This window comes from Cebus imitator, unplaced genomic scaffold (genome assembly GCF_001604975.1).
Source record: "Cebus imitator isolate Cc_AM_T3 unplaced genomic scaffold, Cebus_imitator-1.0 Scaffold68, whole genome shotgun sequence".
In the NCBI taxonomy this organism is placed as follows: Eukaryota; Metazoa; Chordata; class Mammalia; order Primates; family Cebidae; genus Cebus; species Cebus imitator.
Window position 1 is genome coordinate 5,609,569 of NW_016107383.1, and position 25,537 is coordinate 5,635,105.

General features: G+C 39.6%; 1 protein-coding gene across 3 annotated transcripts in view; it reads right to left on the reverse strand.

The window, feature by feature from the left end:
• Nucleotides 1–25,537, reverse strand: part of ENPP2 (ectonucleotide pyrophosphatase/phosphodiesterase 2) — a 119,497-nt gene that overhangs the window by 14,692 nt on the left and 79,268 nt on the right. For 2 of the 3 annotated variants that reach the window (XM_017530697.1, XM_037739313.1), the window contains exons 12-20: nucleotides 23,977–24,085; nucleotides 20,732–20,857; nucleotides 17,553–17,584; nucleotides 16,765–16,892; nucleotides 13,392–13,479; nucleotides 13,169–13,256; nucleotides 11,878–12,062; nucleotides 9,309–9,360; nucleotides 558–632 (exon numbers count right to left, since the gene is read on the reverse strand). In XM_017530697.1, coding sequence (XP_017386186.1) covers nucleotides 558–632; nucleotides 9,309–9,360; nucleotides 11,878–12,062; nucleotides 13,169–13,256; nucleotides 13,392–13,479; nucleotides 16,765–16,892; nucleotides 17,553–17,584; nucleotides 20,732–20,857; nucleotides 23,977–24,085 — 883 coding nt within the window. The remainder of the gene's footprint in view (nucleotides 1–557; nucleotides 633–9,308; nucleotides 9,361–11,877; nucleotides 12,063–13,168; nucleotides 13,257–13,391; nucleotides 13,480–16,764; nucleotides 16,893–17,552; nucleotides 17,585–20,731; nucleotides 20,858–23,976; nucleotides 24,086–25,537) is intronic. The other variant, XM_017530698.1, reaches the window with a different exon arrangement.

Consider the following 25,537-nt stretch of genomic DNA (forward strand, 5'->3'; position numbering starts at 1 on the left):
TTTGAGGAAGAAGAGATGGGAGTTCAGTATGCAAATCTTTATTACACACTCTGCAATAAATATCTGAAGCTTGATCTGCCCACTTTGGATAGGCTAAAGTCAAAATTTCCATAGATACTTGGAAATTTGGGGCCCTACAGACCAAAATATTTAGAGGTTTAGGCAATTCACAATTCCTTACATGATAAATAAATAAACAAAAATTCTTATACTATTTTTTTCTACTAGAGAAAACCAGTTCTGAAAAACACTTATTAAATTATGTATACATGTTGCTTTAATTAAAGTCTTACCATTCTAAACTGCTGATTTGAGACAAAGCAGCTCACACTATTACAACACAAGCCTGTTCTGGGTAGTTTGGCTGCTCCAGCATTGCAGTAAATGTAGAAGCCTTAGTTAAGCTGCCAAATTTGGGAACCCGCCCCTAAGGATTAGAACATAATCTGACAATATTAAATAAATGAAATATAATAAATAAAATGTCAGCAAATCATAACAGTAGTACTTGGGAGCAGTTAAACAACCCAGACTTTCCTTCAAAACCCAAACCAAACCTTTTCTAGGTTCAAAATTTCCATTAATGTTTTCCTTGTTTTCATTTTTGCTGTCTCTGAATTTCCTGGTTTCAGCTGGAAGCAGAAGTATCAAAATTCTTTGAGAAGCTATTCTCTTTTTATCATTCAAGTTTTCACGGTTACTACACACAGTCCTCTAAACTCAAATTCAAGCTTGGCTCTAAACTCAAATTCAAGCTTGGCATCTAATCAATTCCTTTAGGGGGACAACAAAATAGCGGCCATGTTCGGATACACAATATCCCTCCCTAGAGCAACCAGGAAACGAGTCTCAGACAATCTATAGTCTCCACTAACTCTGGGTTTTCCTCTAAATCCTCCTCATTTCTAGGAATTCAGCGTAACACTCTATTCCAGAAAGGCTAATGTATTTGCAACACTCTGTTCATAATCGTTAGCAACATTACACTAATCATGTATGTTATTTCCATTCCCTCTACCAGAAATAACGACTCTAGTCTTGCCCACATCTGTCACCTATCTCCTTCCAAATTTATCCATTATTCTTCATCATCAAACACTGAGCACCCTGGTTGTGCCAGACCTTGGGCTGTAGAATGGAGGTACTGGGCAAAGATGGTTAAGATAGAGCTCTTACCCTCAATGAGCTCACGAGTCAATGGGAGACACAAACATGGCACAAGCAACAGATGCCATGTGGTCTGCCCGTATCAAAGATAGCTACAGAGTGTGATGGGAATGCAGAGGATGACAAATGCTGGAAATGGGGTGGAGGTGGCAGCATTAAGTCCTTCACGGAACATATGAAGTTAAACCAGGCTGGCCCCATGTCCCATTTTATGCCTGTTGCCCTGGTATAATTCTTAAGAGTGTCCCTTCTTACTCTCGAAAGTGCATGACGAATATTCAGCCCTCAGGGAAGAGACATGAAGAGGAAAGGGTGAGGTGAGGGGTCCAAGAGGGGCAGAGATATCTTAAGATTCATTTTCTCCTTCGAGCACATCCTAGGCCTCCATCCCCCTGGGCCATTATTCTTCTCCTTGGCTTTTTGGATGGTCTCCAGCTGGGTGCTGGCTGCTGGGTTATCTTACGGAGAGCAAATGAGAATGAAGATCCAACTACTTCTGGGCATGAGCCCTGCCTGAGTAATGCCTACTGAGAACTAATGAGGACAGTGGTTTATATCAAAGCATCTAGTATTTCAGAAACAACTTCCAAACATTGATATACAAATTTTTTTTTGTCATTGAGCAAAAAGTCTCTCTGCTCAGGTCACAAAATGTACATGAAAAACAAAATTTCCTTTTGACATATTCTTTTTGTTCCCACTCTTAGAATAAGAAGCATTTTCAGATGAAAGCACATGGGCTTCAGTGTCATATAAAACTGAGTTCAAATCTAATCTCAGCTCTTTATAGTTCTGGTACTCTGTAACTCCCAAAGTTTTATATCTCCCACAGTGGGTCATGCCTGTAATCATACCACTTTGGGAGGCCAAGGCGGGCAGATCGCCTCAGGTCAGGAGTTCAAGACCAGCTGGCCAACATGGTGAAACCCCGTCTCTACTAAAAATACAAAAATTAGCCAGGCATGGTAGCGCACGCCTGTAATCCCAGCTACCTGGGTGTCTGAGACAGGAGAATCACTTGAACGTGGGAGGCTAGGTTGCAGTTAGCCAAGATCTTGCTACTGCACTCCAGCCTGAGTGACAGAACAAGACTCCATCTCAAAAAAAAAAAAAAAAAAAAAAAAGAGAGAGAGAGAGAGATTCATTTTCTCCCGAAAAGTTTCCTCAATAAAGCTTTTTCATCTCTACTCACCCTAATGCTCTACATATATAGACTCAGCTTGCTTCAGAAATCTGGGTTCCACAGCTTCCAAGTTATTGTCATAACTGCAGGTTTTGGCACACAGCTGTAACAAAAATATCACTATCTGACTTCCCTTTTCTCAATTGTTACTGAGCAAAAATAGCATAATAAGGGGAAAAAAATACAGTGGTTTTCACAGCCTCCTAAAAATCTAACCAAGGTCCCGAATGACCCAAAAAATCTACTTGGGTCTTCCTGGAGCTTAATAGCCTCATCTAAGAAAAAGAGGAAATAATCTCTTCAGTAAGAAACATACATTTTAAGGTCCAGAATCAAAATTTAGATTTTATTTTTTCAGTTTATCAAAGTATCAAAGAATCACAGTTCAGAGGCATAGCTTGACTCTGCTAGTCTTTATGGCATCTAGGGGGAGCCACCCGTGCGTTTTTGTTGAGCAAAAACTGAAGCCACAAAATGTAGTTGAATCGTGTTCTCTGCACACATTGAGATCTTTATCTCAAGACCAGCAACCCTGGAGACTAGCCTGCAAGCCTCTGCTTTTGCAATGTTTCCAGGATTTCGCAAAGTGGATCTAGTATAACCTGGTCTTCTTCCCAGCCTGGGAATTCCTGTCACGGAATTCCAGACAGAGCCTTCATTCCACACCCCAGTTCTCTGTTTACAATAGTGTCTCCAGCAGTTTTGGTACACGCCAAGGTTCTCCTCCAGATACCACATTTGGCAAAATACTGTGAGGCCAATCTTTTTAGTGGTGTGGACTTCGCCAGCACTCATTCTTTTTGTCTTCCAAATTCGGGTCGCAGAGACTAGCGTTTGTGTTCCTTTTCCCTCCTCAGCTTCCTGATTCCTATTCCCACAGATGAGCAGGCTGACTTGAGAGCCACATGAAAATCTCTCCTCTTTTGCGTTTTTTTTTTTAAACATTCACTCCCACAATAATATGCTCTTAAATCTTACCACAAAATCTCTACCCAAGATCTTTCCTTTTCCTGCAGACTTTCTCCTCTTTGCCTTACAAGTGCTTATTATCATTTGCTGCCATTTCAACCTCCTCTGAGATTTGATTCAAGGCCTCTCTTTGGTGCCCTGTCCTTTCTTTCCCCAACCCTGAAAACATTATGCTATAATTTATCAACTGGATAAATCCTACAACAGAACAATCACTTTACAAGGACAGGAACTTCATCTGTTTTACTCACCCCTGTATCCTCCGTCTCCAACAAGGCCAATCATATTTTCTCTACTTGGCAAACACTTGTTGATAAGTTAATGATATATATATATATATATATATATATATTTTTAGATCTTGGCTTTCTACATATGACCTATCTAATGTTACCCTGAAAGGTACACTGGGCAGATCAGTAGTATCATTTACTTACTGATGAAAGAACTGGAGGTTTATGATTTGTGCATAATAATTTAGCTGCCTAGCAGCACTAGAATCCTAGGCCTCCATCCCCCTGGGCCATTATTCTTCTCCTTGGCCTTTTGGGTGGTCTCCAGTTGGGTGTTGGCTGCTGGGTTATCTTATGGAGGGCAAATGAGAATGAAGATCCAACTACTTCCGGGCATGAGCCCTGCCTGAGTAATGCCTACTGAGAAGCTAATGAGGACAGTGGTTTATATCAAAGCATCTAGTATTTCAGAAATAACTTCCAAACATTGATATACAATTTTTTTTTGTCATTGAGCAAAAAGTCTCTCTGCTCAGGTCACAAAATGTACATGAGAAACAAAATTTCCTTTTGACATATTCGTTTTGTTCCCGCTCTTAGAATAAGAAGCGTTTTCAGATGAAAGCACATGGGCTTCAGTGTCATATAAAGCTGAGTTCAAATCTAATCTCAGCTCTTTATAGTTCTGGTACTCTGTAACTCCCAAAGTTTCATATCTCCTTGGAATGTTGCACTGTTTTCAGGCAAACTATGTAAAGTGCCTTGTCTAGTCTTGTCCCAAAGTAGCTGCAGCTGTAGCAGTTGCAGCTGCACTGTTTAGTAAAGGGCATGTGCTCTACCTCGAAACTGGCAAAGAATAATACTAAGTAAAAGTTGGTAAACTTCCGTCTACCATCAAATTCATCTTGTATTCTACTATAAACAATTACTATGTTTTGACTTCTTCCAAGTATTCCCCAAAACACAAAGATACACACACAGACACAAACATTCAGAAGCAGGAGTGAGTGTATCTCCTCCTTTCTCTAGAACAACTGATATCTCCAAAGAAATAACACAAATGAGAAACATTCCAGAACTGACAAGAGCTAAAGATGATGTTCCCTCTGTAGCCATATTCAAGACTCTGCTTTAAAGTTAACAAGAATTACTAGTGTTTAAGTACTTTTTCTTTCTATTTTTTCTTTCCTTCTTTTTTTTTTTTTTTTTTTTTTTTTTTCTTTTTTTTTTTTTTTTTTTTTTTTTTTTTTTTTTTTTTTTTTTTTTTTTTTTTTTTTTTTTTTTTTTTTTGAGACAGAGTTTTGCTCTTGTTGCCCAAGCTGGAGTGCAATGGTGCAATCTTGGCTCACTGCAACCTCCACCTCCTGGGTTCAAGTGATTCTCCTGCCTCAGTCTCTCTAGTAGCTGGAATTACAGATGGATGCCATGAAGCCCAGCTCATTTTTGTATTTTTGGTAGAGATGGGGTTTCACCATGTTGGTCAGGCTGGTTTCGAACTCCTGACCTCAGGTGATCTGCCCGCCTCGGCCTCCCAAAGTGCTGGAATTACAGGCGTGAGCCACCACACCAGGCCATGTTTAAATCATTTTTCTATCCAAACTAACTTCTTATTGTGTATGATAAGGAGCCAACCGCACATAGGTGTTAAAATTATTTCTAATTCCTTTTTCACAAAGATGATGGTGAGTGCTAACCTAAGAAAATGTGAAACATTTTTACAGCAATACAAACAGAGAAAACACTAAGGTGAAAATTATACTTGACTATAGTGCCAGAATTGCTTACTACAAGAGATTTTTAAAAATTTTCTTTTCATTCATTCACTCTTCCATTGACTCAACGCCACAAGGAAATGAGTTTTCATTGCATGAAAAGTCTGCCAAGACATTAGGTATATGAGATCCAGAAGTAACACCAGGCATGCAATTAAGATCTGGAGTCTACCACATATCTAGAAATATTAAAGCTTAGTAAACAGTTAAGATCGTCATTTTTGAGGATTACATTTTTCTTACTCTCTATTTAGTACAGGATTTTATTCCATAACAATTTAAATATTTACAGCAAAATATTGCCCAAGATTAACTTAATATACCTTGTTTATCACAGATATCCCTGCGGTGGTTTCACTACTGGTACATTCAGCTTTTACTCATGTATTTTGTACAGATGTATGAGTGATTTTATAGCATATCACACTGAAAGAGCCACATGTGAATCTTACAAGTGACGTGTGTATAGCACATAACGTATTCTGAAAAAATATCAACTACTGATATCTGTGTTTTAAAAAACTAATAATAAAAAGAGTACAACTTTACATCTGTATAGAAGTTTAGGTCTACGAACTACTTTAAAAGCCTTGCTACGCATTCAAAAGTGCCTAGAAAGGGAAAGTCATTCCCCTGAGCATAATACAGGTGTGCTCACACACATGGTGGTTTACATTCACAAGGTTCTCCTCTAGTAGGGCAGACACTGAATATTTCAGATGGGAGGCCAAATTTATGGCACAGGAAACTTTATAAGGCCTGAAAGAACTCAGACCAAGGAAACATCACTTTGCCACTGAAGAAATGACCGACATAGAACACAAAAGGAGACAAAGACAGAGAGAGAGCGACAGAAGAGCACTGAAGTTTATACATACGCCAGCATCTAAGCAAGGAAATGCATTGCACCTAATAAGACAATTACTTTTGAAGACTTTCTTGTAACATTAAAGGCTGGTGCCACTAGGCCATGAGCAGTCTTAGAATAGCTCATGCTATTCTACATTCCCCTCTAACATTTTATGCCACTACTTTAAAGCCATGAATTAGAAACTATCAGTGGTACAGTCGTCTCAGAGCAACCAGTGTCACCCCAGTGTCAGTACTCAACAAATGCTTGCTGAATGAATCCATGAGGGCTCGTTTCCACAGAAATACATAAACTTTAAGCTTCAGAGGTATAAAAAGATACTTCAGTGACATAAACAAGACACTCATGTTCTACTCTGAGCGGAGCAATGAAGATGTGATCTTACTAACTATAGCTCCTTATAGCCCTGAGAGTCAGTGATTCACTAAGATGTCTCTTATTTTTATGCTCTGAAGTTTGAGGTTATTTATTTATTTATTTAGAGACAGAGTCTTGCTCTGTCGCCCAGACTGGAGTGCAGTGGTGCTATCTCAGCTCACTGCAACCTCTGCCTCCCAGGTTCAAGTGATTCTTCTGCCCCAGCCTCCCAAGTAGCTGGGATTACAGGCATGCACCACCACTGCCCGGCTAATTTTCGTATTTTTTTTTTAGGACACATGGGGTTTCACCATGTTGGCCAGGCTGGTCTTGAACTCCTGACCTCAGGTGATCCTCCCACCTCGGCCTCCCAAAGTGCTGGGATTACAGGTGTGAGCCACGGCGCCCTGTTGCTGTTTATGCTGAATTGATATGTTCAGCTTTTACTCATGTATTTTGTATGGATGTATGAGTGATTTTATGGCATATCACACTGAAACAGCCACATGTGAATGTTACAAGTGATGTGTGTGTAACATATAACGTATTCTGAAAAGCATCAACTACTTATATCTGTGTTTTAAAAACTAATAATGAAAAGAGTACAACTTTACATCTGTATGGAAGTTTAGGTTTACAAACTACTTTAAAAGCCTTGATACAGTTATTGTTTATACTGAATTACGGGACTGGTTTTGTCATATGTCCCCATATGACAAGACAAATTAAATGCAGGAATGTTTTTCTCAGACAGAAATGCTTTAGTACCATGAACAGTCAGACTTTGAATCAGCGAAAACATGGGAGTCTAATAGAAGGTACTATAATTCATTTCATTAGTGACTTTTAGAAGAGAAGCATCTGGGTAGTATTTCTCTGCCTTGGTGACTAAATATCTGAAAAAATTTGAATCATGAGACTCCCCATCTTTTGACTCTGGCAATGTTCTAATTGTTCTCATTATAATGACGCTGTCATCCACTAGATGTTAGGTGTCGAACATTGCAAATCACTTGCAGAGGTTGTGAAGGATCTGTGTGCCTTCCACCAACAATGGCCTATCTTCAAAGTCAGGTTCATTCAGTTCTATGCCAGAGTCTGTGTGGTCTGTGATCAGAGGGAGAAGTGGGATGGTGGAGATACAGAAAAGGAAGAAGGAGGCAGGTGAAGATCTTTAAAAGAGGAAAAATAAGTCAAGTAAATCAAATCTTCTACCAGTTTCCTCAGCTCTACTTAATCAGATTGGAAAGCACACATATGACAAACAGGACCATATGTAAGCTAATAACTCAAGTGATGCTCTCAGGAGAATTGGACCACATTCATCTTTGCTGCATGACTGTGGCTGCTATGCTTGAATTCTATCTGTGTTTTAAATAAACTTTTAGTCATTTCCTGGCTGTTTCAACATGCTATCCTATCTACTTGAGTAACATGTATAGGAGGCTTTCCTTCCCCTTCTGTTTTCCTTCAATTCTGTAAAACTTCAAAATCAGAAAAAAAGAAAAAAAATCGGAAAAAAAGAACTTGTACGGTGGATCGTGTTATTGTTCCTAATTATGTACTGCCTCCACCCATTGCCACATGACTTGCAGGATAGGGTCCCTGTGGAGAAAACAGACTTCCCTACACCATGGGTAACATATGCTTAGCTTTGGCTAGCAAACTATGAATGGAGTGACAAATGCTTTCTAAAAGCAGAAGCAGCCTGGGCAGGGTGGCTCACACCTGTAATCTCAGCACTTTGGGAGGCCGAGGCAGGCAGATCACAAGGTCAGGAGATCAAGATGATCCTGGCTAACACGGTGAAACCCTGTCTCTACTAAAAATACAAAAAGTAGCTGGGCATGGTGGCACGCGCCTGGAGTCCCAGCTACTCAGGAGGCTCAGGCAGGAGAATCACTTGAACCCAGCAGGTGGAGGTTGTAGTGAGCTGAGATCGTGCCACTGCACTCCAGCCTGGGCGACAGAGTGAGATTCTGTCTCAAAAAAAAAGCAGAGGCATTGAGACCCAATGCACCGTTCTGCCACTTTTCCCTCTGCCAAGAGCGGGGTATGTCTCTGATGGAAGCTACTCCTTCAGCCTGGATTCCAGAATAAAGAATACACATGGGGCAAAGCTGTCCTTGGCCTATAGCCAGCATACTGAAATGGAAGCAAGAAAGGCATCTTAGTACAAATCACTGAGATTTTTTTTCCTTTGGTCATATCGCAAGCTTGCAAAAGTTCACTAATATGTGCTTGTTATCATTGCACATAAAATAAGAGTTAGGGCTCGAGATGATCCTTCATGTGACGGGGGAGTTCTGATTTGATTCCTTCTGTGTATCTCTCCCTATCACAATATATACACTGACTCTCGAGGTAGATAGCTTCAATATAAGTACCAGCTGCTATTATTCATCATTGTGACTACCATTCCCTTCATAGGAGTGCCCTATGGTGCCTTAACTTATGACCCATCAGATACAAAATGGATTGCGTATTTTTCAGAGGGCTTAAAAGCTATTGGGGGGTGGGGGAAGCTATTGGAAGCTTTCTATTACACAGCTGGCATCTCGTGTGCATGCAATAAACCAATACCCTTTGCCAGATAGGTATGAAAGTCACCAATTTTATGCAATACCAATATATTTTTGCAATACCAATTTTATTTTTAAAAAATATCATGCTTACACTATAATGTACAGAATATGCCTCTTCAATTTTTGAAAACTAGAAAAACCTTATCTGATTATTTTCCATCAACCCCTTACCTTCTGTAGACCCTTTTGTATGAAGCCGTTTGTTGAGTTCATCCAACTTGTTCTTCATGTGTGAAAACCAGTAAAGGAAAAAAGAAAGTAAATCAGAAATATTGTTTCTTTCCTATGCCCTTCTGTCTACTTAGGAGCCCTGTTAAATTCAAAGGAGAACGCCCAACTCCATTCACATCATACACTCATTTGAGGAATTGCCATTTTCTCTGAAATTGACATTCTAGGCTCCACTTCTAGCAGTTCTATGTTCGTAAAACACCTTCAATCTATGTTTCCTTTCCTTAAAACTGTGGATAATCATGGTACCAATTTCTCATGTTAGTACAGATGACTATCTGGGCATATATATGTAAGTTAATTAGGACAGCGCCTAAACATTTCTTTTTTTTTCTTTTTTTTTTTCTTTTTTTTTTTTTGAGACGGAGTTTCACTCTTGTTACCCAGGCTGAAGTGCAATGGCGCAATCTCGGCTCACCACAACCTCCGCCTCCCGGGTTCAGGCAATTCTCCTGCCCCAGCCTCCTGAGTCGCTGGGATTACAGGCATGCGCCACCATGCCCAGCTAATTTTTTGTAGTTTTAGTAGAGACGGGGTTTCACCATGTTGACCAGGATGGTCTCGATCTCTTGACCTCGTGATCCGCCTGCCTCGGCCTCCCACAGTGCTGGGATTACAGGCTTGAGCCACCGCACCCGGCCTAATGTTTCAGATTAATCTCTAGGCACACTAAAGTGATCCACAAATTATGAAATCACTTTTCACCAAAGCTAAAAAGTAACAACTCTGAAGCCATTCTGAAACATCATGGTCAGCAAGTCTACCCTTCACCATATATCCTAGCATATGTGGACCAGAAGACACTTCCAGTAATGTCTGTGGCAACATTGTTGTAAGAGGTAACATTTACACATTACTAAGTGTTCTCAAGTAGTAAAATGAAAAAAATCCTTCTGGTATATTTATACAATTAAATATTAATCACTGTATTAGCAGTAAAAATAAGCGAGCTAAAACTTTATGTTTTTGAGACTTATACCTAAGTCTCAAAAAACCATAATGATAAACAAAATAATTGCAGGATATATACAGTATAACAGCATTTATTAAAAATTTTACAACATGCAAAACTATAGTATGGGTTTTTTTCAGAAACTATACAAAAGATTACTTCATACATTATTTAATAAATATATAATGCCAGGCACGGTGGCTTATGCCTATAATCCCAGCACTTTGGGAGGCCAAGGCAGGAGAATCACCTGAGGTCAGGTGTTCAAGACCAGCCTGGCCAACATGGTGAAACCCCATCTCTATTAAAACTACAAAAATTAGCCGGGTATGGTGGCACGTGCCTGCTATCCCAGCTACTTGGGAGGCTGAGGCAGGAGAATCGCTTGAACTCAGGAGGCAGAGGTTGCAGTGAGCTGAGATTGCACCACTGCACTCCAGCCTGGGCAACAGAGCGAGACTCCATCTCAAAAAAGGAATAAGAGAAACCATCCAAACATAGTGTGTGTGGGAGTAGTCTCTGTTTGCACCCCCATCGCATCCCTGTTGCAACCTCCCAGAGCAAACCTGCCCTGTGGCTCCCTGTTGGGCCCTACCAATGGGAAACATTTGAAAGGAAGTACAGGGAGGGAGACGAGGGCAGCTCCTTGCTGGGTTGCAATGCTCAGCTGCACTCATTGGCCAAATACAATAGTTCCTTCCTCTTCAGCTCTCTCTCTCCATGCTCTGGAAACTTACTCCCTCCCTTCACCCTTCAAGCCTTGGAGGGTACCATGCAAACTCCAGGGCAATTCACCACTCCTCATTGAATTCCATCCACCCTGCTCGGCCTTTGTAAATTACTCATTAAATATGACTGAAACAATTCCTTTAAAGTCTCTCTTTTTCTTTTTTAAGATGAAGTCTTGTTCTGTCACCCAAGCCAGAGTACGGTGACATGATCTCAGCTTACTGCAACCTCCGCCTCCTGGGTTCAAGTGATTCTCCTGCCTCAGCCCCCTCAGTAGCTGGGGTTAGAGGCATGCGAGACCATGCCCCAGCTAATTTTTTTGTATTTTTAGTAGAAACAAGGTTTTGTCATGTTGGCCAAGCTGGTCTGGAACTCCTGACCTCAAGTGATCCACCTGCCTTGGCCTCCCAAAGTGCTGGGATTATAGGCATGAGCCACCGCGCCTGGTCTAAACTCTCTTTCAAAGCCTCTTCTATATGGGCCACCTGTTTCCTATTGGGACCATGACTAATAGACATGTGATCCACAGTTGAAAAAACAGAAAAAGATTTTGATTGAGAACTGGGACTCCACAGAATAGCAACATGAATTCTACTTTTTGTCTTTCACGGTCTTTACCTGTGCTATTCAATATGGTAGTCACAAGCCACATAGGGCTCTTTAATTATAAAGTAATGAAATAAAAATTTTAGTTCCTCAGTCACACATTTTGCTCTTATTTTGAACAGCGTAACTATAGACCACGTCCACTGTCACAGAAAGTTCCACTGCCAACACTGTTGGCCACCCAACAAACTCCTCCACAATAAACATAAAGATTATTTCTACCTTTGGCTCTATGTTATCATCACAAGTGCAGCCGAGGTCAAAATCAGACTGAAGGTACATAATCCCCGGATAACTGGGTCTGGTAACTTCCTCTGGCATGGTTGGCCTGAAGGTATTAGTACGCAGAAGATGATTCAGACTTCCATGGGTCCCATTATTAGGAGCCGGTTTCAATCCCAGGAGATCTAATGAAAAGTAAGAAAAAGAGGCAGGTGCTTCTTACATTTTTTTGATGAGATATGGTAAGATTTAAAACCCTTCACCTTCTATGTATCTGAAAACTCTGAACACAAATCAGAATTGGACAAAACCAAATTTAGATGACAGACACCTCCTCATTACCTCCTGAACCACCCTGGACTGACTACATCTTTCCACAGCTTTCTGAAATAGCCATGTTCGTTGTTTAACCATTTAATAGAATCCCAGAAAGAAAGAGTGAAGGAACTAGGCTTTGATCAACTATTGCCTGTATCTGTGGTAGTTACAACCCAAGGACTATCAGTGTCACCATCACTGTTTTTCTGCATGTCTCTGGGACTGTTTAACACCATGTTTTGAAATAAGACTTATAATCATATTAAGTAACTAGAAGTCTGCCCTCTAATGACTCCACAGAAGTGTGGGGACATGAGGAGTCTTTGGCCCCATCCCCTGAAGTGGCACTGAGCAATGAACAGGCTGATTTCATAGCAAGTGAATGGTTGCCAAGTGTTTATTCAGTAATTTGCTTGAGCTCAGAAGCAGCACAGGGGAGAGTTAGCCGCCAAGATGGGAAAAGAACCCAGGAGACCCGACTTGCAGACTCCCCCTCTAACCACCAGACTGGCACTCCCTTACTAAATAGGAAAAGTTGTCCTCATTCAGCAACTAGAAGCTCAAGGAAGAAAAATAATTAAGAGCACATAAATAGCTGGCCAGGATGCAAGCTGGCAACATTTTAACTGGGCTGCAGTGCGAGAGATGGAGATGGGAGAGGGCTCTGTGCAGAACTCTTGCTTCATCAGGTCTCTGACCAGTGGTGTCAAACTGTAATGCTATGTTAGACCAGCCACAGGCTGCCAACAGCAACACTGTGAAAATGCCCCATTAGTCAACTGTTGAAGGAAGACAAAGAAGCCTTAGAAGGGGATAATATTCTGTCTTTGAACCAATGGGCAAATTACAAGTTTTGGTGGAGAAGAGAAGGTGATCCCAGAAAATAGACACCTCATTTCTTTCTCTGACACTGAGAAAGGTCACATACTAACTAAAGATTGTTTCAATGGTTTTGATTAAATGAGTGACTTACCACACATGACATTGTAAAGTTCAATGTTTTCAAATGGAGGTACTTTAGTCTTGTACTTAAATGATGGGCCATAACCTACAAAAACAGTCTTCCGAAAGACAAGAAAAAAACAGTTAAGCATTGTTAGGTAGGAAGCATTCCTCTATTTAGGTCACACCACCATTACCTATCCTTTCAAAGAATCACTAAAACACAATTTCAATTCACAGTTCTGCCATCATACCTGCATGCTGTTGACCTTGTTATCAAATCCATGGTCTCCCTGGAAAAAACATTTTCCTGATGGTTTCTTATAAACATCCAAAGGTTTCCTAAATTAAAACAATGTTATGATCAGTTAGGATTTCTCATGACATTACTCTGATAAAAAGATAACTTCAGGGTACAAAGAATCTCTAAAAAGGGGCTTTTGAAAGTCTATTTGTCTCTATTTTAATGGCGTCATTCTTGGGATGATGAAAAGAGGACGTCATTCATTTCTCCAAGTGACTTTTCTATGACAGTCATTGGAGGATAAATGGGGACCTGTGAACAGAAGTCACAATGCCCTCCTTGAACCTTGTGCTTACACCAAGCAGAGCACTTGTCAAAAGTCATAGTCTGCCTACCTAAGCGCTTCACTAGCTTTGAGATTGTAAGATTCTCAACTCTAGGACCATGTTTGTCTGGTTCACTTCTGTGTACCCCTTCCTAGGCTCAGTGTCAAGACATGGTATGCACTTTAAAAATATGTGATGTCTCACCTATTATATACCCATAATAATTTAAAATTTAAAATAAATATGTTTAAGCAATGAATAGAGATCTGTATTCTATAAAAATGTCTGCATGCAAATCTGTCAATATACAATACAACTAGAGTATAACTAAGCAGCCAACCTAACAGTAATCGTGACATATCTAACAAAGCATGGCCTCACCCAGATCATATCTCTATTTAGAAATTAAAAAAAAAAAAACCAGAAATACTGCTCTCTAGACATCAAGACCATCTGACCTTTTCTTTTGTGACAGAAGACACCTTTTGCAAAAGTATCATGTGACCCTTTTCCAAAATACCTTTCATGTTTATTTGATACAAATATTTCCCAAATGCCTATGGGTAAATAGCACTGAAAGCGCTTTGGGAAAACAAAAAAATCTACAATATGGGTCTCCACCTTTGGAATAATAAGGGCTTGGGATAATAAGACATATTATCCCAACATATAATACCTCAACAATGCAAGAAGAGTTAAATTTAAAAGGTGCATTGTTAACCAATATGCCTGGTTTGGGGCTACACTAATTTGCCCAATTGATGTCATCTTTCCCTTAACTTCTACTCAGCTCCCATGTCTTTGCCATATGAACCTACTACCTGCACCAGTGCGACCCTTCTAAGCTGCCCCTTATATAGAAGGTCCTTCGGGAAACATACTCAGCCAATTAATTTCAGTCACATCCCTGTAAATTCTCCATAAGGATTCCCCACAACTATTTTTTTTTATTATTATACTTTAAGTTCTGGGGTACATGTGTAGGTTTGTTACATAGGTATGCACATGCCATGGTGGTTTGCTGCATCCATCACCCCATCATCTGCATTAGGTATTTTTCCTAATGCTATCCTCCCTTAGCCCCCTACCCCCTGCTATCCCTCCCCTAGCCCCCACAACCCACTGACAGGCCCCACTGTGTGATGCTCCCCTCCCTGTGCCCATATGTTCTCGTTGTTCAACACCCACTTATGAGTGAGAACATGCGGTGTTTGGTTTTCTGTTCTGTGTCAGTTTGCTGAGAATGATGGTTTCTAGCTTTATCCATGTCCCTGCAAAGGATATGAACTCATCCTTTTTTGTGGCTGCATAGTATTCCATGGTGTATATGTGTCATATTTTCTTTATCTAGTCTATCATTGATGGACATTTGGGTTAGTTTAAGTCTTTGCTATTGTGAACAGTGCTGCAATAAACATATGTGTGCATGTGTCTTTATAATCAGAATTTATAATCTTTTGGGTATACCCAGTAATGGGATTATTGGGTCAAATGGTATTTCTATTTTTAGTTCCTTGAGGAATCGCCACACTGTCTCCCACAATGGTTAAGCTAATTTACACTCCACCAAAAGTGTAAAAGCATTCCCATTTCTCCACATCCTCTCCAGCATCTGTTGTCTCCTCACCATTCCAACTGGTGTGAGATGGCATCTCAGTGTGGTTTTGATTTGCATTTCTTTAATGATCAGTGATGTTGAGCTTTTTTCATATGTTTGTTGACTGCATAAATGTCTTCTTTTGAGAAGTATCTGTTCATATCCTTCACCCACTTTTTGATGGGGTTGGTTTTTTTCTTATAAATTTGTAAGGACTTCAATAATTCCTGCTCTTCAAACATCTTTCTTCATGATCCCACATATTTAACTCTAAGTACACCTCAGAAAATTACAGTACGATATTTATATATTTGTCATATGTATCTCTCTAAATGTTCCATACTGATACAAGTTTCTAGATGACCAACATTTTCTCATTATCTTCTCTCTTGCAAACTCATACCTAGCTAGAGTGCATTTGGCAGTTGTTCAATTATTGAGATAGATAAATTCACAGCACTTTTCTAAAGTAGAAAGTTGGGGCAAGAGTGAGTGGGAAACAGCTACTTCCAGGTCTGTGTGAAAATGGATAAATCCTTAATAATTAACTCTTTGGAAGTGGTTAGAGCCTCCAGACATGTCCTAGATCACATTCAAAAGCAAGGAATCTTCTCTTCGACATCCAAGTCTTTTGTAGTTTAATAGAAGGTAAACATAGGGAATATTTAAAGCAATGTAAAAAATTCCCACAATAACAGAGTTTTTAACATTAACAACATTTTCTAAAGTCCACTGTAGCCAGGTGTGGTGGCTCACGCCTATAATCCCAACACTTTGGTAGGCTGAGGCGGGCAGATCACCTGAGGTCAGGAGTTCAAGACCAGCATGACCAACATGTAGAAACCCCATCTCTACTAAAAATACAAAAATTTAGCTGGGCGTGGTGGTGCATGCTTATAATCCCAACTACTCGGGAGGCTGAGGCAAGAGAATTGCTTGAACCTGGGAGGCGAAGGTTGCAGTAAGCCAAGATTGTGCCATTCCACTCCAGCCTGGGCAACGAAAGCAAAACTCCATCTCAAAAAAATAATAATCAATAAAATAAATAAATAAAGTCTGCTATGAATATTGCTGCAAGCAAAGTCTCATCAACTGAGATCAAATCAGCCCAATGTGCTAGGGCAAGGTCTCATTTATGCTTTTGACTTAAGTAGTAAGAATAGAGGTTACAATGTAAATTCAAAAAACGAAAGGCACACACATACACACACAAACACACACACACACACACACACACACAGACACTGACAGACTACAAAGAGACACGGCGATGCCGAGACCCAGAACATAGAGATACATACATTGTCTCAGCATTGTTTATGCAGCCCACAAAATCTTTGGAAACAGGGAGATTTCCAACTGATATTTCTTTTAGCGATGACTAAGTCTGATAAAATATTTCCAGTTGCCAAGAGGTGGTTGTGGAAATGAGAAACAGAAACAGCCCATAAGCCACTTACCTTGCCACATGCCATCTGCGATCCACCAATAAATGGATATCCTCAATTCTTCTGTTGTTGGCATAGTGCAAACGTTTGGGAAGGTGCTGTTTCAAGTAAGGCTTAAAGTGCTGATCTGGTTTTTTACACTGAAATAGAAATGGAAAAAGACTTTAGATGGAATGTCTTTTAAAAAATTTCTTACAAATTCTCTCTCTAGAAAGTTGAAGGAGATTTTAAACCTAACAAAAGGTTAGTGAATAAATGAAATGTATTTCCATCAAATAATGCACACTGAAATAGATGCAAAGGAGATTAAATAACTTTGGAGATGGGTGAGACCATTGCTAAGAGCAATTCACACTCCAAGGCCTTTCCCGACTCCTTCAAGTCAGGCAGTTTGGGTTGGGTTGTCGGTGGGCAAGGAGGACTGCCTGGGTTCAGGCTTATCTGATTAGATGCTCTTATGCTATTGAGGTCTCTAACTAGCATCCGGAACAATAGAGCAGAGTGGGTGGGCAGCTCTGGTTCAGAGAAAGTAAAGATTTGTTTAATCATGAATGAATACTTTTCAGTTCTAATGGAAGGATCAAATATTCTCCCTTTGTATCATTGCCAAGACCATTAGGGAGCCTGCAGCTGACCACAGGCCAGAAGTTTTGAAAGCTCTTAAGGAAACAAATATACAGGATGGCAGGGCAGTGAGGAAAATGTTCCTCCCGCCCCCGGGGGAGGCACACACAGGAGGGAGGCTGCTCCAGGGGCAGAGGCCTACGGAGGGCAGAGAAGGGACAACTTGCAACACTTACCGTGAGATTGGCAATAATGGCTTTGGGGTCATCTGTTCAAAGAGAGGAGAAAGATTTCAAAGGAAATCACAATCATTACCAAGAGAAATCATTTTTGAAGCAAGATACTCAATTCTTCCTTCTTCCATCCCACAGAAGACTATCACTGCAGTGTTTTGTTTGAAAGATATATAAATGTGTGTGGGTATTTAACAATTCCGTCATTGATATGCCACTAAACAAGTGGAACAAATCCCATAGTAAACTTCCCTCCTAGGTTCAGCTCTTCTGGAGGGAATTCCTCCTTCCATAGCACCAGGATACTGCCAGGTAAATTGCTTCTTGTTTTAAGTTCTCCCTAACGGTTCCTCTTGAGACATAGTTTATTTGCAGTTTGACCTCAGGAACTAAACTGGGCATTTGGGGCTTTTAATGTAACTTCTTATTTATCCGCAGATCTTTGAAAGAAGTCTTCACCCACTTTAAGATGAAACTCCTAATCCATTGAGTTATTTTTGTTAAAGGGAGTTTTGTTTCCCTAGTTATATTCTAGGTGTAATTACATAGGTAGCTGCACCTCTCCAGCCGTAGACACACACGTGCAGGTACCTCCTTTATTTTCAATAGCAGCAAGTAAAAGATTTTAGTCAATACTCTGAACTAACTAAAAGCAAAACTATGTAAATGATGGCTGTGCATAAACTGTGGACAGGATTGTATTATCTGATGCTCCCCTTTTGGGCGGAATGTGGGGAGAAAGAGGAGATTGTAGGTTGCTTGGATTTTGCTTTGTTTTCAGGAAGTTTGCTTCAGTATGTTATTACAGAAGCAGCAGAAAAGGAAAGCTGTGTTCAGAAGAGATAGCAGCTATCATGAGGCAGCCCTCCCTGGCATATAAATGCCAACAGAGCAGGCCTTATCTGTATCACATGCTGCTGCATCCCTGGGCCTGTGCAGAGTAGAGACACTCAATACACATTTTTTTAATGAACATTTGTTCATATTTGCTAAAAATACATGAATAAACTTGCCGGGGGGTATAACTATACAGACTCCAAAGGCTATTTTCAGAATCTTGGTTCTAAAACTAGCAATCTAAAGCTACAATGGGGATTCTATTGACCTTGATTGCATCTCTTACTAAAAAGCAAATAAATAATAATGTAATAATAATAACCTAAATAGATTCCATACTGTGTGCCTGTCTCTCTATAAGAGCTTTCGAGGCGCCTTCTCTCTGGCCAATCACAATAACCGTGGGAGGTAAATGCTGTTCAAATCCTCACTAAGCCAATAGGTTTTCAGAAGGAGGAGGAGTTGGCATTCCAGCACCCAAGCAATCTGATTGAGCAAGCCAGGCCTCATACATCATATTCCTCAAAGGGATGAAACAGAGTAAGTTCATGGTCTTTGAAAATAAAGAGAAGTAAATAGCATCCACTCAGATAAGTCCCAGAGAATTACTAGGAAATATCCAGTGTCTGAGTTCAAGTTGGGAACATCAATCCTTCAATTCTGAAGTACTCAGTCTTTTCAGGCTAACAGTCCTCATTTTGCATGATGCAAGGGCAGTGGTTCAGCTAATCTGGGTTTAAATCTCAGATCTGCAACTTACTAACCATCATCCTCAAAGCTAGTTCCTTCACCCCTCTCTGAGCCTTGATTTCTACAGTCTATAAAAGGTATAATGATACTTATCACACAATGCTATTAAAAGGATTAAATAAGATTGTGAGTGTGTGTCCACGTGTGTCTGTGTGTGTGTATCTGAAATGGTGGTACGACATCATCATCATATTCAACGTTTATATAGCTTTGATTATGTGCTAAGCCCTGATCTACGTTATGTAAACACAATCTCTTATTTAATCTTCCGAACAACCCTTACAGTGCAGACGAGGAAGCAGAGGTACAGGGCACTCATGTGGTGAGTACCTAGCAGAGCGGAGATATGAACCCAGACATCTGTGCCTGTCACCACCCCATGCTACTGTCTCCCACAAAATGAAATCACACTGGAAAGTGTTTTTGTAAAGTACAAAACTCTTCATCATTGATGGTTATGATTTCATGGGCCACAGGAAAGTTTTTTCCCCCCGACTAAACCAGCCTCCCCATTACGTGTACTAACGTCAGAAATACCATTAAAAATAGAGAAAATCTTTTTTGCTTAGCCCTAAACTGCAAATACTAAAATCGGGGGGTGCCATAATGACTGCGTCCAATCTATGCGAGGGCAGAGAAAGGGGGACACAGGGACAGGAAAGGTCATGGAGGAGAGAGGGCAGAAACACCCACGTTTTGTTTATTTCACAACATTGCCTGGAGCTGACCTTGGAACAGTTCCATTTGTGTTGACTCAGGAACATAATTAGGGAAAAATTTAATTTTCCAAAGCTGTAAGGTTGGTGTCAATGGTTTCTTATTCCCAAGGCTAAAGACTGTAAATAATTTTTTTTTCAAAGTACAGCATAAGCCTAGGAAAACTATGGACTTCTCAAAAGCTAGGTAGACAGCACCTAAAAATCTTAGTCCACAAATTAAGTTCGCATCAGTGGTAGATCATAACCTAAACATGTAAAACATAAGCGACAAGATTATTCCTTTTTATTTCTAATCTTTCAGAGCAGCTGCTGCTTCCCAAGGGCTTAATATTTTTTCCTGCTAGCTTCTACCAATCACTTTTACAAACAGAATGAGCTCAGTTCCACAAGGCTCCTAGGAACCCTCACAGTCAAAATGTGGTTCTGCCAACCCTTATGTAGACCCTCTAGTTTCAGCTATAAAGGACCAGCCTGAACTTCATATTGAAAAAATTCTTCTCTTATAAACAGAAGTTTGTGGTCATTAACATGCTTCAAACTAAGTACAATTTCCACATGATAAGAATAAGAAATATTTATATATTGCTATATATTTATATTATTATATTAATATTTCTATAATGCTGCTATGTGCCAGGAACCATCCTAAGCAATATGCAAAGATTAATTTCTACAGATCACTGCTAGCGTTTATCATCCACATTTTTCAAATGAAAAAACTGAGGCTTAGAGTTTAAATGACTTATTTGAGGTCATTCAGCTAAGCAGTAGCAGAGCTAGAATTTTTACCATAGTATTTCAGCTTTAGAAAATGAGCCCTCACCTATTCCATTGTATTACCGCTCTAACCACTTACTATTTTAAGAATCAACTTACATTTAGCATTATTGCTAAATTTGGATCGAATTCTTCCTAGAGTTCCAGGCACTAAAGTAATATCATCCACATTAGTTAGGTAATTACTCAAGAACTCAGTTCTGTCACACGTGACATCTTCCATTCCTATGGGGAGGGAGAAAAAGAGTATTTTCAAGCAATATTAAAATGAAAATCTTAACACAGACACTAAATATAACATCCAGGCATCTCTTTACTTAGTTTTTAATAACTTGATGAGAAGAGCTCTGACTTTTGAGATTTTTGTATTTGACTTTAAATGTTTTAATGCTTCTCTGTCTAATCTTTTCTCTAGACTTTTACTTAGCCATATCATCTTGCAAGCACTAGAAGGCTGAAAATGCATTACCTCAATTACACTTTAAGTCATTCGGCCAGAACAGCAGCACAAAGGAAGTCACAAAGATTTAAAAAACAACAACAACAAAAACACAATTAGACAGTCTTTATGAAAAGGATCTATTCTTTAAAAAAATAAATAAATAAAAAAAATAAAATAAAATAAACCCTAGATTGCTTCAAACTCTTCCCAGCTAGGGGTAGTATAAATGGAATATACAGTTCTGTGTCTCTTTTACCAAATGTCATTTTTCAATTCTCTAATATATCTCCTGTCTTGAGTACATAATCACCAGTCCTCACTGTCTGCACTGGTGGCCTTGGATGTTACTGACAAAACAATACTGGCAATAAGAAATGAGAAGGAAAAATGTCAATTCCAATGACCACCCAAACTGAAAAACAAAATAACATTGAAAACAAGTTGTAAACAATGTAATTAGTCAGAACTGAAAGCTAGCAACTAAAGCACGAGAAGGTTCTAGGTAGGGAGTTTTTTTAACAACAAATATTTCTCCTCCATCCCAAGATTCGTTGTCTGTCCCCATCAAGAAAAATTCTTTTATCAAAACACTTTTATTTAAAACATTGTTGTAAACTCAAATCTTAGCAACATAGACTATGGAGGCTGCTACAGACTTTATTGAAATGTACGAGACAACCTAGAATGACGGAGAAGTTTTAATATATTGCTCAGTACACTTCAATATATGAATATTCTCTAACAGGGAAAATAATCCTGTTGAAGAATACTCATATATTCACATCCTGTAAAGGATGCCATAAGGTCTTAAAGTAAGGAAATACAACCAGAGTAGCCCAGATCTGGTAAAATTCAAATTATCACCTCCTGGGACCCCAGATCCAAAACCTTCCCTTCTTCAATACAAATTGGAATGAAAAGCAAGAAAACACACATAGCATAAGGATTATATATCTTATACTTTAACAGTTAAACCCTTAGGAAGAAAAACTAAAGCAATAAACAGCTACTATGTTTTAGCACCATGTTAGCCCAGAAAGGGCAAGTCCCCAAATACATATTAATAGAGGGATGAAAGAATCTCCCATTTGTTATATTTCTAGGAAGTCCCTTATGCCACCCCAACTGTGAACAACCTCCCTTGCTTTCAAAGTCCATCAGGCACCATGCTAAGTGCTCCTCAAGCATCATCAGCCTTTACTTTACAGACCAACTTCGTGGAGGGGTGTTAATGTTCTCGCCTGAGAGATGAGGAAACTGAGACTCGAAGAGGCCACAAAAGGTATATAGTATCATATAGCTGTTAAGTAACACCATGCAATTTGAACTCCCATAAAATTCATTCCAACTCCAAAGACCATGCCCTAAAACACTAGACCATACCACCTTTTAAGAAAGAGGTGCTGTATACTTTGGGAGGCCAAGGCGGGCAGATCACCTGAGGTCAGGAGTTCAAGACCAGCCTGGCCAACATGGTGAAACCCCGCTTCTATTAAAAATACAAAAATTAGCCAGGCCTGGTGGTGGGTGCCTGTAATCCCAGCTACTCAGGAGGCTGAAACAGGAGAATGACTTGAACCTGGGTGGCGGAGGTTGCAGTGAGCCGAGATCATGCCATTTTACTCCAGTCTGGGCAACGAGAGTGAAAATCCATCTCAAAAACAAAAAAAGAAAGAAAAAACAGAGGTGCTGAAGTTGTCCCAAACCAAATGGATGTATTCATCTTGGAAGCCTGCACACTGACAAGCCAAGATTTTAACCTATCCATGACCTTTACAATGCCTCAGCACGCGACTCATTGGGACCCTTCTACTTGGATGTCTGGCTCCAGCATTTGAGCAAATGCTCTTGAACACCTCTGGGCAACTTAAATTGAATCAGCTTTGACATATGCTCCAACTTCTCTGACCTGTCTGTAGCTCTCCACCAAGCCAAACACATGAGGCATGACTTTGCTAAGGGTTACATTTAGCCCACTCAGAGAAAAAAATTAATCCCTTCAGCTTTTTTCCCCTTAATTTCTCATAGATCTTATAGGACATTCTCGAAACACCTTCAGGACCAGAGCTAGGGAAATCTTCCTGTCATTCTTAACAGAACTGCCAAAAGCCAATTTTCATCCTCCAAACTCCACTAGAAGTGAGAAACCCCAAATTCCAAGGCTACTATTTCAATCTAATATTTCCAGAATACAGGAGACACTCTCTAGAGCTCAGTCTGCATGTCTCTGAGCCCCTTCCTCCTGCCCAGCTCTATAGTCACATAATGTTTACAATGCTTTTGATCTTAAAGAAGTGGTCATAAATTTTTCTACTTCATAAAGTGATTTAGAAAAACAACTTCCTATAACGCTTCTGCCTCTCTTTAATAGCCCTCTGAATTATAGCAGGGCCTTCTCCTTTGGGCTTTGACTTCCTTCAGTGGATTCGGGGAAACCATTTGATTACACGCCACTTCTTTGACAAGAATCCTATGTCTCTGCTCCTTTATCATATTTAGATGTATTTTTTAACTATATAAACTCTGTGGGCTCCTTTTGGGGATGTGGCTGGCAGGGATGGGGATTATGACCTGATATGTCACATTCACAGAAGCAGCTGTTAATATCACAAGGTAACTGTCTGTATCGCTTTAATAAGAGACAGATTTTTGTAGAAAGGCCTTTCCTGTAAAGAATAAAAAAATATATAGGAAGTCTCAGCTTTTGATCAAAATGAACCCAGGGATCTCTCAGGTCATCTCATGCTTTTGAATCATGGCCTGATTTCTTTCCCCGTCTTAAAGAAAAGGGGAAGGACGGTAAGAATAGAATCTTGGCTTCTAAGGGCAAGAATTCTTTTCCTCAATATGATCAGAAACATTATCCATCTATCCTATTAGCAAAGAAAAAACAAAGCTTTACCATGGTCTCCGACAAAGATGACATTGACACAGCGATGCAGTTTGAGTTGTTTCAGTCCATCCATTAATTGCCCTACAGTTTTGTCAATTTCCCTCAGAGGATTTGTCATCTGGGAAAAAGAAGCAAGTTAGTCCCCACAGGGTTCTCTTTCTTTCCCTTTCAGTCTCTCATAAGTCTTCTACCCCTAGAACATTTTGGAAAGAAAACTTCCGGCCCAGAGGCAGAGCTTTGTCTGGGGAGATTGGCCTGCCATTGCATTCTTAATGGAAATCTGATCTAAGAATGTTATATATGCTTTCTTTTGAGAGAATTAAAACCTCTCCTCATCCAATCCCTTTAAAGATTCTTTGATATAAAAATGTCAAAAATATTGTTAATGAAAATTCTTAAAGAGAGAAAATGGACTTTCTAAAATGTGACAGCATCCTAGAAATCCAAGAGTTTTGAGAGTGAACAGAAAGTCAGATGGACAGCTCCCTAAGTAAAATCACATTAGATTTTGAACCATGGCAATAAGATAGACATTAAGTGAATCAAAAGCTGTTCTGAGGTTAAAATCATAACCTTCCACTGGATAATAAATTAGAATATCATTAATACAATGAGATCCATCTTGTTCTAAGTAATTTCACTGTTGGATTCTGCAAGCAATGGATTCTTAGCAGAAGAACCTATTCTAAGAAACAAGTTATTGCTTCTCACTTTAGTTCTTTTAAAGCTGATTTTGAGTGAAACAAGAACCTATAAGAGTACTAACTTAAACAGAAGCGAACCTGAGTTTGTTCTAGAATGTTTCTTCTTTAACAAAATATGAAAACTCAATTCTTTTCTGAAGACCATTTCCGAAGCCTAAAAAACTGTATCCATCTCTCTCATTTTCTTATTTCAAATGGAAGTTGCTAACAGCATGAACGTTTTCACATACTAAAGCCTTTCTATCCCCCTTTCAACTTTAACTGTGCAATGGAAAGATTTTTAAGAAACATCTCATCAGACAAAGAATAGAAAGATAGAGGAAGCATATTTAGATGAATCTTATAGCTTAGTTAACAATCACATACATACACCCAAGATGATTAAGATAAGCACGAAAGGGATGTGAGTATTACTTTTATTCAGACACATGATATTATCTTCCACTAGCATCTTCTCAGGTGAATCAAGACCTTTCCTCCTATCATTTCACCAGGGAAATCAGGTGTAAACTTTTTTTTCATGATGGGAGTCAGTATCTCAAATCCTATCCCAAGGAGGAAGTCACGATAGAGTTTCAGAAAGAGATGTGCCATATAATCTGAAGGGATTAACAGGTGTGAAACAAAGTGGTATTTGTTTCTGAGAAAACCATGCTCTCCTGAAGGATCTCTGTCTAGATAAGGAAATACCAAATGCACAACAGGTTTTAATCTTTGGCAATGATTTATTTTCCTCTACTCAGCAGGATGACCCAGATAAAATCCAGAACCTACTTCTTGGGGATCAGTTCAGAGGATAACGGATAAGATACTGCTTCAGAAGTATTCAAAGGTTTTAGGAAAAGTAGCAACTGATAGGCTCTTCT